General features: G+C 34.6%; 1 protein-coding gene and 1 pseudogene across 2 annotated transcripts in view; one reads left to right on the plus strand and one right to left on the minus strand.

Annotated features, from left to right (window-relative positions):
- Window positions 1–326: 326 nt before the first annotated feature.
- LOC109049761 lies at window positions 327–2,930 on the plus strand (annotated as a pseudogene).
- A 2,842-nt stretch (window positions 2,931–5,772) lies between these two features.
- Window positions 5,773–17,466, minus strand: part of LOC109049758 (junctophilin-1-like) — a 37,824-nt gene continuing 26,130 nt past the window's right edge. The window contains exons 4-6 of one of the 2 annotated variants that reach the window (XM_042714227.1): window positions 10,451–11,157; window positions 10,255–10,351; window positions 5,773–7,902 (exon numbers count right to left, since the gene is read on the minus strand). In XM_042714227.1, coding sequence (XP_042570161.1) covers window positions 10,271–10,351; window positions 10,451–11,157 — 788 coding nt within the window. In that variant the 3' untranslated portion in view covers window positions 5,773–7,902; window positions 10,255–10,270. Of the gene's footprint in view, window positions 7,903–7,927; window positions 8,036–10,254; window positions 10,352–10,450; window positions 11,158–17,466 lie in introns of those variants that run through there. The other variant, XM_042714228.1, reaches the window with a different exon arrangement.

The raw sequence follows: 17,466 nt of genomic DNA on the forward strand, positions 1-17,466 counted from the left end.
TCGTTATGTAATGTCAAACTTAAATAACAAAAATTAGATTTTAATGCAAATCAAATTAAAACTTCTTTATAGAGTACCATAACTTTTTAAAATTAGATTAATAACAAAAACTTCGTTATGTAAATTAACATCAATATCCTTCTTAAACTTACTAAAATTTAAGTGGTAAAATAGTACAATAATTTACTAATTATTTTGAAACAGATTTCTTTTATCTTGTTTATAACAAAAAACTTGCGAGGTAAAAACCAAGTGCTGTCCCACTTAGAATTTCGAACAAAGGTCTGTTGCGTAAGTTATGTGCTTACAGGCAGATATTAGGCGGTCCGTAAATATGCCTGAACGGAAAAGCTGCACAGGACCCTGATTCGGCGTCTGATTGATCCAATAGGTTTACTTGTTTTTGTTTGATGTTTGTTTTTATTTTGTCGAAATGACTGTCTCAACCGGATTCCGCAGTAGTAGTATGCAATATAATTACCACTGTCTGAGCTAGCAATTTATTAACCTGTTACAAGGCTACATTAGCTGTGTCTCGAAACATAATGAGCTGCCTACCTAGACAGCATTTTTAGTCAATCAAGAAACGGAAAAACTGACTAGGCACAGACACAGATCTGATTTGATTTGGCACTTTACATTACAGATCGTCCATTACTGCATTCTTTAATTAATACAATTAATATGCCAAAATTCAACTTTATCGCTTTGATTTTTGTTTTATAGAACAAAAAGACTGTAGAGGTTGTGATGGAGAAATTATGGAAAAACTACAGGATATTGGAGGTGTGTCACATTATCAAAATGAATCATTTATGCTTTACACACACACACATATTATACATATATTCATTATTATACAGAACCCTGAAGTAACAAGCAACAGTATAAACTAGCCTTTAATTTTAACGTTTCTTTTTTCTGAAATTTTAAGTTATATTTTTACATTTTCGTATCTGTTTTACAGCTAAATGCATTGGTCAGTGGCAGTTCAGAGAGCAGATTTCATCCTCACACTAAAAGATTTCTGGCTGAGATGCTGAGAGGGATTGTGGGAGTTTTAGGAGCTGCACCTGACAATGACACTGAGACCCTCTGTACACAATACAGAGAGATAACCAGTTTCCCTCTGATTCAATCAGGACTATCAGGGAACGCACTGCTGAAGGGAGTGAATCCAATTCCTCACAAAGGGAACAAATTGACAAAGTCGCAGAAAATGAGGACACAGAGATCTGTTCAGCAGATGACACAAAGTGGCTGAATGATCTCAATCTCGTCTGTTTTGCCGAGTTCGAGACTGAGCGCTGCTCTTACACGCTAGAGAGAGAAGCCGGTGCAGTGCGGGTGGATCTGGAGCAGGCTGATTTCGGATACTGTGTGGGAGAGATTGAGGATCTGGTGTCTGAAGGAGGAGGCATGAATGCAGCTCTGCAGAAGTTCATTTGCTGCCACTTCATTTTGCTAAGACCAGCGTTACTTTAGTGTAATTGAGATTCTTATAGTCTTTATGAATAGTTTTATTTAGTTTTTGTTTGTATGTTTTCAGCTTTGATCATTTTATTATTGTTTTGTTGTGTTTTTGTCATTTTTGGCAAGGTTTTAAAGGTGCGGTATGTAAGTTTTTGACTCTACTAAAGCATAAAAATACCATGATATGTTTCAGATATGTAAGAAACATGCTAAGCTAACATACTTGCTTATCTGAAAAACAATGCTAGTCAGTTATTCTCCTTTGAAAATGTGCGTTCTGGGCCGGAATGTGAAAATAATATTGCATGAACCTCTTTTCACATCACTTAATAATATATACTTTTTTTGTTGTTGTCTGCATGTCTCCACAGGTTTAAGCTGTGAGAAGAAAGTAAAGGGAAAATGGATGTTAACCTTCAAAGATATCGACCTGAACACTATGCAGAGCTTCTTAGTGCACATATTTTATGAGGAGTCTCTATTGTACTGTATAATTTGTAGTTTTTATATTCTGTTTCATTTATGATTCATCCTCAGTGCGCATATTTTAATGAGATAATAAGCCCTGGTAACATATTTTATAGTGTATTGTGATTAACAAATATGCTACTGTATATTGTGTTTAGTTGAGGTAAAGATTAATACAGAAAAAGAAGCGAATTAAAAAATATAGTATATAGGCAGTTATATATCATGTCAGTTTGGGTCAGTTAATCAGATATCTGGTGATAACTTCTTCTATTTCTGTTTTTTAGTTATTAATGTCTATTTATGGAAATATTCTTGTTCAGTTTGCTCTTTTTCTAACAATATTACATGTATCATCATGGACAACAACAAGCTTTAGGTAGCAATAGGTAACAACAAAACTCTTTACTTAAGTGTGCAATATATTTGTTGAGTTGCATATAAGTTTAATGTGTTAGATTGTTTGACCAACAGAATCATGCCTTATATGAAAATATTCAATATTGCAGATACTTTTATTCTGATGGTAATTTTACAATTTTCTGCTTTGACCTAAATAGGTTGGTGTATCGTTGTAAAAGTCAACGTTTGCTCAGCAGAGGGCGCTGTTATCTTTATTTTGAGCTGTTCGCGCTGCGTGCCAGCAGTTGGCGCAATGTTTAAAACCATTGACAAGTTCATTCAAATCTGTCAGAACAGCAGGTGGTTGGGTAATCAATATCGAACAGAATTAGAAATGACTAAAATTTTCCTAATGATTTATGACATATCAATTATCTATATATGTATACATATCACAAAAAAATCATAAATAGCTGAATTATGTCAAATGCTCACACAACACACAACTGCAAACATGTTATGCTATTCTCAATGCTTTTCTCTTATGGACATCATGGAATATGTTTATGATTCATAAATATTTAATTCTGCAACCATGGTGTCAATTTGATGCCAAATTGTCTATTTGCAAAATGCATGTAGCCTATATATTTCATGTATATGTAGGCTATATATGTGTATATATTTCAGATATATTTCATGTAAATTTCAAAAGTAAAAGATAAAGTGTCTTGATATTAAAAAAAATCTTGAAAAAAATGACTTTTTTTATTTTGAGGCAGTAAATATAGCATTTTTATGTGGTGCATGAACAATTTAATATGCATGCAATTATATATATATATATATATATATATATATATATATATATATATATATAACATATATAAACATTTACTGTAAATATATATAAAAAAATAACACCCCGCAAGGTAAAACTTGACGGGGAAGGTCATGAAGGTTACAAGCTCACGTGCAAGGCTGAAATAAAAGAGAGCTGCGTGGTAGAGGGATGCAAGAGCTATTTATTTTCAGCTTAAGTGTGGAGAGAAGGCTTTTATGAGGAAATATTAGAAGAGGTGAAATATGACGCTGTGTACTCGCTTTAAAGTGCAAGTATCTCCAGCTTTCTTCTTCCCAACATTAGGCCTTTCAGATTTCTATTATTTTATATAGATATCCCTGAGAAAAATGACTCTAGATATTTGCTCTAGATAGACCAGCTCTCTTCTTTTTTTGTGTTTTTATAGTAATGAAAGAAAGCCATTGTTCAAGGTTTGACAGGATATAATTAAAATGCCATTAATTCAGAGGAACCTTCAGATGGGAACCGGGTGACAGAGGTGTATTTTTCGCATCAAAATTAGTTTATCTGCTTACAATCCCACATGCATCAATTCAAATTCAAGTTCTCACAGTCTCACAAACACCCTCTTTCTCTCTGTCCAAACAATCAGTGACCTTCCTGTCATCTATAACACTTAAACAGGTGATCAAATGAAGCCACATGGCGCTGTTGCTTTGAAAGTTCTCACATTTGACTCCTCTCACAGCAGCTGGTTTACACTATTTTGGTTTGGCTTTGGCAGAGCCTGTGACTTCAGTCACACACACACACACACTTGCATTTGTTGTTTACAGGGACTCTCCATAGGCGTAATGGTTTTTATACTGTACAAACTGTATTTTCTATCGACCTACACTACACCCAAACCTACCCCTTACAGAAAACTACTGGCAATTTTTTTATTTAATTTTTTGTATGTTTTTGAAGTCTTTTATTTTACAGGGACACAGGAAGTGTCCTCCTAAACCATGTTTACATTTTAGTACCCATGTCATTATACCATTTGTGTCCTCATAAACCATATATTCCAGTACACACACACACACGAGCTGTATACACATACTTGCTTGTTTATCACGTCGATTTAAATTGATATATATATTTTATGTGTTGAAATTAACATGAAGTGCATTAAACATTACATTACATCAAGGTTGTATATATATATATAGGTTTTAGATACAGTATGGAAGATAATTATGGGTTTCCTCTCTAAAAAGAAAAGCAACACGTCATGTCTGATTTATCATCACACTCCTCTGAGCCTAAAGCCACATCCGAGCTTCTGGAACAGTTCTGTCACTTCTCATTTCACATGTGTGCATATCTAAAGAAACCAGTGACCCAAGGACTTTAGATCTCAAGTCTCTTATTCTTATGTATCAACAGTAAACCAAAGGTTAAGCCATGATTCATTTGTTATAACCTGATGATTCATCCAGGTATGGCTTATAAATCTTATTTTTTATAATACAAAAACACTGTGAGTAATTCCCTGTTTTAATTAACATTGTCTTACGGCAAATAACTAGAATCAGAATTAGAATTAGAGCTAATCACATCCAGTGGTCAATACAAAATAAACAGAGAAATGCTAGTGTCTGAGACCCATACATCAAAATTTCTTTGGTCTAATTGAATTTGTAAACTGTGGTCAAGCTGAATGTGGAATGCTGTTTATTGTATGAAACAATCTAGATAGAAGTATGACAGCTGTTTATGTAAGGAAAGCAGAGCCCAGGTTTGTTTAGACTACCAGTATGTGAGTCATTTACCAAGTACGCTACACTCAGATGTTGATTTTCTTAAAGTGCTTACAACTAAGGGCGCAAGAGTGATTTACTATGTATAATCCTTTATATTGTCTACTAAGTAGAAACCAGTTATTCCAATGGGGCTAAGCTATACACAGAAATATCATTTTGCTTATGTTAACGTCTTAACGACTCTGTTTTAAGAAAACATATAACTAGCCATATCCCTCCACTGCTTACTAGTCTTAATCCAATTTCAGCAACACTTTACATTCATGTTTTAGAAGCTGGTAGAGCTTTGGCCTCTGAAGACGTTTAAGATTACACATGTGAAACCGATTCTTTAGTGTGGAGCACAGTGCTTACGCTATGCATGTCTACATTTAGTCATGCAAAAGTGAAACGCTGAAAGTATTTTAAACGGTCAGAGGGTTCAGAGCAACATGCACTGTATTACTATACTGTACTTCTGCCTAGTGCAAAATAACCTGACAAAAGTGTATAGTAAAATAGTGATATTTGGTTTATTTGAGATTTTCATTTAATGGATATCGGTTGATATCGGATATTTAATTGTTGTATTTAATATTGTTTGATATTTAATGTTAACATTTAAAAACAAAATAGTTTAAGAAACATTTAAAATATTTGATTGTAGGTTTAAGTGTTTTATTTATTTATTAGAAATGTAATTTATTAATTAATTTCCATTTATCGGTTTTCTGACATAACATGAAAAAATTTAGTATCGTCCAAAATTTCCCAACTAAATAAAGAAAAAACAGAGTGGACAATTTGATTCACTGATTCAGAATCAGTGAATCAGTAACCAGTCCTTTAACACTGTGCTAGAATCAGTAAAGTAAAGAAATCATGGAGAAATCAGACTTACAAGGCATAACGTTTTTTTTATTATGCAGATAAATACCATAACTTTTCAAATGACAGAAATACGTGGGGCTCTATGGGCTTGAAATGAAAGAGATGAGTTTTTTTTGCATTCAAGAGTTCAAAAAGGATTCCTGCATCCTCAGCATTTCAAATCACATTGAATCAAATATAGGTTTTGAGTCTTAAATCTGATGATGTGTGAGATGCAATGCTTGAAATAAAGGAGCTATACTGCTTTCGACAAAATACAACTGTGCATTTCTATAGAAAAATATCTTAGAGTTCATATTGTAATGGCTGTGCTCTGTAAAAATGCTTATAAATAGAATAAACCTTATATAGTATATAAATGTTTTTTTTGTTTGTGCAACATTTGTTTTTAGAAAAATAATTCCATGTCCTGCCCTGTTATCATAACTCTCCAGAAAACATATAAAAAGAGCCGTACACATTGCACTGCATTGTTGCACAGAACCGAAATCCAACCAAATGAAACAAGTCCTTCAAGAGTAAATTTTTATGCCTTAAACATATTTGACTAGTTGTTTTGAATCAAATATACAGGCGTTAATGCATTTAAAGACCACATGCAAACGAAAACTAAAAGCAAATGAGGGTTTAAAAGAGAGACACTGAGTTTTCCAAGCCCTTTTACACTCACCAAACACTAGAAACAATATCTAGAATTATATATTATATATCATAAATAAACCTTCTGAAGAGGGAAACTGCACATTAGAATAATAAATAAAAGTAACATTTCAAGATGTACCAAAAAACGGATTCTACAATATAGTGGCACATTTCAAATGAATTCCCAATGACTCTGTCAGTCAGAATTTGCATACTACAGATTTAAGACAAAGACTTTATCTCTTACGAGGCTTTTATTTATTTTTCTGTGTTGTTTGAGGTAAACTGAAGTAGTGTTAAAGACTCTTAAAGGCAATGTCCTACTTCCTCTAGCGCCACCCGACTGTGGCACTACCTGACTTTTAATACCGAAAGCATCCAAGGTCACAAACATGCAAGCAAGCCTTTTTTTTTTCTTCTTTCAAAACATCTTAACTGCTGTAACTTGTCAAACCTGACATCTGGAGCACAGTAACTCTTGCACAACATCGCATGCACAATGGCATAGCCTTAATTTACATAACACAACAAACAGCCAATTCCCAGAATTCAATAAATAACACACTTTATAAGACTTTTTGATTGGTTTTACCAAGATTTGAGTGGACGTGATCAACAAGTGGGAAACCACGTGTCCCTGTAACTCTAAACGTATCAATTCTTTTACATTTTTTCCTTCTGTTAAATATTAGAATAAATGGGACAGAACTACAGTGTCCCTGATTGATGAACAATTCAACTCTGTAAGTGTAAAAATAAATCATATTGCACATTTTCAATAAATAATAGAATATTTTCCCTTGTCTGGATTAGAAACACTCACAAAAAAGTAGGAGTGATTTTGCGTCGCATTAAATTCAAACATGATTTTCAATGAGGTTAACAAACATAAAGGAAAGAAGGAACGGTACATGAAAACAAAAAATGAAAGGTGATGAGAACAGGAGGGAGCATCGATTCAAGAGCTTCAGAGAAGAACTGCAGTGGGTCGGTAAAGGGTGTAAGACTGGTGACGCATTCGGTTTCCCCGGGCCAGGCTGGCTGGAACGTACGCCCGCTGCAGCAAAGCCCCCTGAACGCATTCCTCTGGCACTGCGAGCACATCTCCCAGTTACACGTCAGATGGTAAATGAGTACGGCAGCTGCTCTTGCCCATCATGCAAAAGTGCATCATCAAACATTTCTAGTTAAGTCTCTGCCAGAGACCCACGGAGTGGCTGATATTAAGGCTTTCCATCAGCAGGTAAGAGTCACATTACACTGCATTCTCTTCTTCGGTTTCCATTTTAATAGTACTTTAATTTTTCCCCACAAAATATTTTCTTCTCTTTTGGCAGAGCCTCATGATATTAGACCACGCCATTCTCAAGCATGATGCTCTGGGTTTCAAACTCCCTTATGTTGATTCTTCAGCTCCCTCTGCCCTCTGGACACTGCCTGGTGCCATTTGGATTTCAGAAAGGTCATTGACACTGTGTGGGTCGCCATCCAACACTAAAGGAATAAACGTAATACAGGGTTAAAAGCTACTGTACATCCATAAAAAATGCAGATGGGGCTAGTTGTCACAGAGGCTGTAGCTAGCAGGTGTTTGGATGTTGGCTTCAAACAAAACTGTAAAAAAAAACTGTATGGAATGTAGAAAGTAGACATAAACAATTAGGGTCAGCTTATAGTGAGAAAACATTACAGTACAAAGCACATAATATTACAATAATAACACCTTTCATTCTCGCTCGGTCTGCAGTAGTGTAATGGATGATGTATCATGTCTGTGCAAACGAGGTATGTGAATACATATATTGACAGGCAGGTAAGATGGTGTATTGTAGTCCTCGGACCAAGGGATATGACTGGACAATCATTTTATGGTCCATTTAGACCACTTAACTTAGTGAATGCTATCAGGATGTGAAGAGACCAACCAGCTTAACAAAAAATGTTTTTAAACCAAATCTCCTACCATGCCTTTAAATTGATACAACTATTTTTTTGTGAAGTATATTCTCCAATATTTGTAATAGCCGTTGGCTAAAAAATGAAAATAAAGAACTATATAATGAAGGTAGATTTCACCTCAAAGGTTGAACTTAGGAATTAGTATTTTTGGTACAAAAGTATTACAGGTAAAATTGATCACATATTTATTTTGCTTTTACATATTTTATTTCATTTCTGTAGGCAAACTCTATCAACCTTATTTTGCTGATTTGTGAAATCTTTTTTTTTTTTTTTGGCGAAAAGTCTATAATAGGCTGTTTGACAACTTACTCCATACCAGTGGTTCCCAAACGTTTTCTTACTTAAAAACATTATTTCACCCAATAATTGTATGTTTACATGATAATGTAATATCAGACTCTAGTCCCATCCTCATTTTTTTTTTCTTGAATAACTAGTTTCACTCAGAAATATGTAATATTATGGAGATGAAATATGTTTCTAGTGACAATTCATGTTGCTTTTAACATGTTTTAATATATTTACTGCTCAAAAGTTTGGGGTCGGTAAGATTTTAAATTTTTTTATGTTTGTGGTATATTTTTTTTATTTTGGCTATGTTTATGTTTGGTATCTTTTTTTTTTTTTTGAAGTTTCTGTTTTACATGATAATCCTATGGAGTAAACCGTGTTTTCACAAAAGTCCTGAGTGCTTTTTAAAACGCCACCGCCGGCATCTTTGTCTGCAGCTCAGAGCGTCTTTTCAAGTTGAAAAAAGTAAAACTTTTCTGAAAAAAAAAAAAAAAAAAACGCCCTACGCAGGTGGCGAGTCGTTTCCATAACAACAAAAACAACAAGAAAAAACAGAGAAGATAGCCGGCAGACAGATCGTACTAGTTTCGGAGCACAAGGAGTTGTATGATATGAGTACAAAACTCTATCTAGTCTAAAAAAAAATATGCCGGAAACCCTGCATCATCCAACCAGAGCTCCTGTACTAAATTGTTGGAAGCACCATACAGTTTCCTTTCGCGTGTAATGTTGCGCTCCCACAAACGTCGTTGTGTACCGACATTACCCTCCTTGTTAACTTCAAAAGCTGACATTTCTGCAGCACACAGCGCTAGGCTACCGTTTCAGCTGTTGTTATAGCAACAAAAGACCCCTCGGCTGCTATTTGTAACCAAAATGCTGCCAGCTTTTTATTAACTAAAAAAAAACTTTTTCTTGTCAAAAAAGACGGCAAGTGTGACCACGCCCTAAGGCTGCATTTATTTGATCAAAAATACAGTAAAAGCTGTAATTTTGTTAAATCACAACTCAATTTTTTTTTGTTTTCTATTTTAAAATATTTAAAATGTAATTTATTCCTGTGATGCAAAGCTGAATTTTCAGCATCATTACTCCAGTCTTTAGTGTCACATGATTCTTCAGAAATCATTCTTATATGCTGATTTGCTGCTCAAGAAACATTTCTTATTATTATCAATGTTAAAAACAGTTGTGTTGCTTCATATTTTTGTGGAAACCATATTTTTTCCAGGATTATTTGATGATTAGAAACAACAACATTTATTTGAGATAGAAATCTTTTGTCATAAATGTATCATTTAGCAAATTTATCATTTAATATAATTATATAATTTCTTCCAAAAAAAAAAAAGAAAAAAAAAAATCGAACTGACCTCAAAACTTTGAACGGTACACTAAAAAACAATTTTCACTCAAAAACTGCTTGTAAATTTTACAAACAATTACAAAGTAACAGGAAGTAAAGGGTTGAATAAAACAACATTTTAAAGTAGAAAAACTGAAATAGTATTTTCTTATTAAATCTACTTCAATCATTTTGTCATTTACAACTTTGAAAGCTCAAGTATAATGTATAAAGATAAAAAAGCTTACCTGAGATGGTAGTGTTTCATGTAAGGAAATGGACAAAAATAATTGCCAATCCAATATTCAAAAGCATCACCATGGCAACCAAAATTGAGTTAGGACCCTGGGTAAAAAGACATATGATGTAACAATTCCAGCAACAATCCATAAAACACACATCAGAAAAGTATAAACGAAACACTTAAAGCAGCCAAGCACTTACAGATTCTTCCGCTACGGTTCCATCGGCCATATCTATGCTGGCTTTCTTGGTTTCAGCTAAGCTCTTTGGTTTGATAGACTCTTGTTTCCTGATCTTGGGCTCTGGTTTGGGAGTGGGCGTCCTGACCAGTTTGGGTGGTGGAGGCATCCTGGCCAGGCTAGACTGTGTCATCTCAGGCTCTTCGTCTTCTGGTTCCTCTGGTGGAGGAAGCTTCATCACCGGCTTCACATAGTAACTGTGATAAGCAGCATGTAGCTGTCCATTACCTGTGCTGGCAGGTTTGGGATGGGGTTCAGGGCCCTTGGGGGGCTTTGGTGGGGGCACGTCCTGTAGCTTGATGGCCGGTACAGGAGGAGGGGTGGATACTTTGGTGATCTCTGCCACAATCGTGGCTCTCTCATCTTTGCTTATCTTTCGAGCAACACTACTACTGTCCTTGCTTATCTTTCGGGCCACGCTGCTGTTGTCTTTGCTTATCTTCCGGCTGGCGCTGGGGTTGGCTGGCTGGCTCTGATGAGGGGAGAGAGGAGGTGATGGGGTTGGGCTTTGGGCAGGAGAGTGGTTTGGAGTCGTGCCGCGCCGATAGAAAGGGCTGCCAGAAGGCTTCTCCTTCTCCTTCTCCTTCTCCTTCTCCTTCTCCTCTTTAGGTGCTTCCTCCTTAATCTCCTCCACCGATTCACTGAACTTTTGTTTGATGTAGTCAAGTCCTGTAAGGAAGGGATAAAATGTTGGAGTAAGTCAGAGAAATTACAAAATCACAAAAGGCAGCCCAACACAGGTCTGCAAAACCCAAGAACAACCCAAAAGAGATTCAAGGAGTCAATACAAGTTAACCAGCAATTTGACAGCATTTATGGCATAACTATTACAGAAAATAATTTTGATTGGTCACCAAACCTCACACACTTTTGCCAAGTTAACATGGATGACCATGGATTAAATGTATCAATATATATATATATATATATATATATATATATATATATATATATATATATATATATATATATATATAAAACAATGTTCTTTAATTTTTATAAATAATATTATTTTTATTTTATATTTTTATATTAAGTATTTAAATTTATTTACATTTTTTTTTACATTTTTTATTTTTTATAAGGTACAACAAACTTCATACATTGTAGCCAAAATACTTTTTATATATAAAAATTTTTTTATATAAATATTTTATATTTTAAATTATATATAGTAAATATATTAATTATTTAAATTATTTAAAATATTTATATAATTTTTATATTTTTAATATTTAACTTATATATAAAATCTAACGTTCAGTAGATATTATTTCTCTAATTGGAATAAGTTTACACACACACAGAAACATTTTACTGAAATTATGTAAGATAAATGTAAATACACCAAGCTGTAACAGACCCATGTCACTCTGGTTCTTAAAGAAATATTGTAACTTAAACACAACTTTGTGTGTTTCTAATGGAAACCTTCTCAAGTCTAATCTTTAGAATAAAAGACACTTTTTGTAAACTGTTGTAATTCTCGAAACATGGTTTGCCTGGTCACCCTGTCAGTGAAAACTCTCTGTCCAATCTGGATCAATTAACTAGCGAAACTCTGTAAAGGGTATAATGGCAAAACCATGAATGACGCAGTGCTGAGTCTGCATAATAGAGCTTTCCGGGAAAATCACACAGCTCCAACTGGCTTAAACCCAAACAATTTAACTGCAGTTTAATTCACTTGACATCTCTGGCATCCATGATGACCGACTTCAAAGAGTGCGACGGCATTCTTAGTGTTCAAATGGCTTAAAGTATCCTCTGAAGATAATTTCTCATAATAACTTGATAAGAGCTCATGGTTTATGGAGGGTCCGTTCTGTTCCTTTCTGTCTGAACAGAACTCCTGTCACAAGTTCCCGGCATTGTTTGCGTGATTTACTGGTCTAAAGGGACCATGTTAGCTCACTGCAGACATAATTCACTGCCAAACACACAAGCCTGTTCTTCTATCATTTACAGAAGACACTTACATACTTATGTGACCTGCTATTAACGAAGTTAATTGTTCTTAAAAATCATTTTGATCATATGATGTCAAAAGTTACAAGCCTTTGTGTAGAGTGTTATTCTCTAACCAACGGCAAGAACTGTTAATCTTGTAGCTGCGGAGCAACTTAAAAATAAAGTCCACATAATGCTCTAAGATTGCTTTGATCTCTCTGTAATCCTCAAGCAAGACTCTGAAAGTGGAAGACTGCTGCCCTGGAATGCCACAATAGTAATATACTCTGCATTTTCTGTGAATGAGGAATATTGTAATATATCAACTATGCATTTTATAATGAGTTGTATTTGCATTAATGATCATTCTAAATAATATCCAGTGTAAAATTAGTTAAAATACAAACATTTTGGGTTTCATTTTGATGAAGGTGAACTTGAGTGACAGGGTTATGGGGGGACGCGAGGCTATTTTGTATCTCATGTTACTTGAAGCAACATCATTGCCTTGTTTTTCAACATTATATGCATAAGGATAATGCATACACCGAATCACTACAAATGGATTACAAGCACAGTATGTAGGGAAACTGTGTAATGAAGTGTAATATAAAATCTACATAAGGTTAATAAGGATAATATGTTTCTTGCATTATCCATGACTGTTAAAATGGATAATCCTGGCCATATTTCAGCACCATTAGACAGGCCTATGTGGGTGAATGGTCTGTTTAAATCCTCTGGAGCATTACACCCTCGCCGACCTTAAATTTGACCGAGCGCCAATAACGAGAGAGGTATTCATTTGATAGTTGATGGGACGGAAAGGCCTCATCTTCTAAGGTTGTGCCGGAGTTACTCAATCACATCCGCTGCCTTTGTGGATTAGATTATGGCACATGTGTGGCACAGTTATGAAAAAATAATTTTCTTAATCAAATTTTCAATAATAATAATATAAATAATCTAAACATCATTAAATAAGACTTGTTTTCAGAGAAGATATCTTGAATGAAGTTCTCGAAAATTAACATTAATTATTAAAAAGCATAAAACTAAACTAAATTTACAATTCTCAGAATATAAGTCTATCTTATGTGAGTTATTTTTTTCATTTTCGTCTAACAACACAAAAACCAATGCTACTTGGTAATTGAATAACAAAATATTGGAAAATACTTGTTACCTTAAAAGAAGATCTCACAACATGATGAGGCATCAAGATGTATAATGAGAACTGTCATGTTGTCATGTGAAATTCAACTCCAAATATAAGTGATGGAAATACAACCTCACAGTCAGCATAAGGCATTTGACAAAGATCCAAAGGCCTCTCTTATGACATGAGAAGGATTATGAAATCTTTTCACCCACAGTTAAGAGACACAATTCAATTACCCCTGACATGAAGGCGGATGTAACTGAAGCGGTACCATTGTCTCAACATGCAACAGATCAAATTCAGAGACGCTACAACGCAGCCAATCTGGGGCTTGACAAACATACAGATTCAGTCTGTGCAATCAACCTTAACCTTTGGTTTATTATCTACATTGTGAAGAATATTAATAGGCTCCCTAACCTAATATAAGGAGCATGTGATACAGGGGCTTTTGAATTTATTACGCAATAAATTCATGCCAGTGGAGTCTCGTGGGTATTTATGAAACATGCCATAATGTATTTCATACATTCTAATCATGCCATTTGGTTTTCTTTAGAATTTAATTAACATTTAATTATTTATTTAATGTAATTTTATTTACTTTTTTATAACTTTTTCCTGTCTTTATTATATTATTATATTTATGTTTATACTGACCTTCGCAATTAAGGCAAAAATGCCAAAAAATAAATTATTATATTTATATATATAATAATTATTATTATATAATTATAGAATAATAATAATAATAATAATATATCTCTTATGTATTGTTTGTTTGTTATGAGAATCAGTTGTAACTGTGAGAATAATAATTTATTCACAACTGTAATTTTAAGTAATCGTGAATATTAAGAAAATACACAAGATAAACAAGTACACACACACACACACGCAATTACACATTCTTACTACGTTATATACTTTTGTGTATATACATATACACATATACATACATAAAGTCGCAATTGAGAGAATTAAATACACACATGTATAGTTTAGATACACACACACACACACACACACACACACACACACACACACACACACACACACACACACACACACACATTAAACAAACAGTCTCAACTGTAAGATAAATTAATACATTATACATTATTTATAATTATAGATGTCAAAATCTGAGCCATCAAGGTTGTTCTGAAATGGCTTAAATAAATAGAGAAAAGGAGAGATGAACTGTTGGGGGTCAAAAGGTCAGGGCAGCACCTGTTCTCTGTGCACCTTGCACTGAGGAGGTGTGCAGTGACTGAGTGATTTAAAGGGAGGAGGGAAGAGGAGGTGCAGTCAGGGTTCAAAATGTCTGACTGAAGGAATGGACAGCTGCAGTTATAGCCCTGCTCACTGTCCTGCCATTCCAGCTATCCCTCCATTAGCTCCCTGTAAAGGACACACTCGCTCCAAATATAGCGCAATTAACGTCACTCTATAAACTTCGTTGGGTAGACCATTTCAAATAGGGCCTAAAGACAACCATGGCGACAGTGCAGCGTTTTTTCCTGATGTGTTACAAAGGCATACTTAACCTCTGCACTAATCTGCCATAAGCCAGAAATGTCAATTACGAGTGCTAGTGTTTACTCTTCTGAGCGCGATGTTTGAGAGCTAGTGGGAGAACCAGGCAACGCTGGGGATCAGGCCAGATCATTTCAGAAAGCCTCTTTGTTTTCATACGACACTTCAAATTGAAGTAGGTTTGTTTCTGCTTTGAAAACATCATTATATAAAACAAAAACAGCTGTTTTGAATATATTTTAAAATGTAATGTATTCCTCTGATGGCAAAGCTGAATTTTCAGCAGCCACTACTCCAGTCTTCAGTGTCATGTGATGCTACACTGAAAGTGTTGTTTAACTGGTTGCAGTGTTTGTTCAAACAGACTCTGTGTGCAGCTGTTACTATTTGGAAAGAAGATCATGATATGGGGGCTATTGCTTTCGTTAAACAAAGTTTGTAAAGTCTAAGCAATGCAAATGAGCAAACAGGACCAGGAAACGACCTGGAATTTCGAATTAACATAAAAAAAACATATGGGAAGCATATTGCATGTGAGTCCTGTAAAAGAAACCTCGCCTAAATAAAAAACAGAGAAGTGCTAACACTTGAAATATGAATGTCTGGCCAGTTTTAGTATGAAGGGTATGTACTGAAAACGTATCATATTAAATAAACACATGTCAGTTGTGACCTCAAGTGTGTTAGTCATTAAATCTAGTGGCACTTATTATAGGCTCATTAACAAATTATATCCTCCCTTGGATTAATCTGAACTATCAGAAGCACTACTATCAAAATCAACCTGTCTATTTGAATGAATCTAGTCTGACACATCATGCCCACTGAATTCAATTTATCAACAAAACTGTACTATTATTTGCAAATGCATATATACTACCATTCAAAAGTTTGGGATCAGTACTTTTTTTTTTTAAAGAAATTCAGTATTTAGGATGCATTAAATTACCAAACTTGACACTAAAGACATTTTGTAATGTTACAAAATATTTCAAATAAATGTTGTTCTTTTGAACTTTTTATTCAGCACCAGCTCAGGATATTAAAATGATTTTTGAAAGATCATGTGACACTGAAGACTAGAGTAATGAGTGCTGAAAATTCAGTTTGCCATCACAGGAATAAATTACATTTTAAAATATAGAAAAATAGAAAATTAAATTGTAACGAAATTGTACAATATTACTGTTTGACTGTATTTTTGATTATAAATGCAGAATTGATGAGCATAAGAGACTTCAAAAACATTAACGAAATCTTACCAACCCGAAACGCTGTAACGGTAATGTAAGTATTTTAAATTCTGCTTATGTCCACAGTTACTCTGAGCAATTTGTCTTAAATAGGCACAATCTTGAGTTACAAATTCTTACAAAACCAGTTTGGCTTCATCTCTGAACAAGCCAGAATGAGGTAGTGTTAAACAATCTGGCATTAGATTTCACAAACAATGGAGTTTAGACAAAAGGGTAAATCAGGTCACTAAGAGAATAAACATAAATGGTAGAAAAAAAGTGAGTTCTAAGCAAATCAGAGCAACAGTTCTCCCAAAACAGCTCTGTTTAATTAAGATTTTATCTCCCTAGCAGCTCTCACAAAGACTTAACAGGTATCTGTAAGACATGATTCATCTGCACAGTCATATCCTGTCCAACACGAGTGTCTCCTTTTGAAGGTGATTTCCAGTTTTAGATCTGCAGAAGGTTATGTACCAAGCCCCTTGTGAGTTCGACCTTTCTCCCTTGACCTCCCTGTGCTCAGCTGGCAGGAGTTTATGGTGTAGTTTGGGTGGGGTTTGCTTCTGAAAACTGAGAAGTGTTTCTGGGACCTTTTCCATGAGAGGTGAGCGGCACAATAGAGCTGTAACTTGACATGGCCACTTCTTATCTGAATCTGCTTACTGAGAGCAATGTGCCGTACGCACAACACACTCAACAAGCCTAACATTCCTCATCCAGAGAACATTCTCGGTTTGATATGGACGACATTCTTTGGCTGCTGTCAGAAGTATTTCCAAAGGGAACTAGAACAATCACAGAGGAACAGACTACTAATACTAGTGCTTTGTAATTTTGAGTAATAAACTTCATTTGTTTTGAATAGGACTGTCAATGTACACTTCAAAAATTAATTTTTTCCCCGTTTTTTAGTAAAATATCGAAACATTCTTAAATCACAAACAGTGTCAAGGTCCAGGAATGTATGAAAAGCGTTGTCAGTTTAGTCCATCTGCCATCAGTGATTCAACCATAACGTTATAAAGCGACGAGAATACTTTTTGTACACGACGAAAACAAAAATAACGACTTTATTTAACAATTCCTCTC

This window comes from Cyprinus carpio, chromosome A24 (assembly GCF_018340385.1).
Source record: "Cyprinus carpio isolate SPL01 chromosome A24, ASM1834038v1, whole genome shotgun sequence".
NCBI classification, from domain to species: domain Eukaryota; kingdom Metazoa; phylum Chordata; class Actinopteri; order Cypriniformes; family Cyprinidae; genus Cyprinus; species Cyprinus carpio.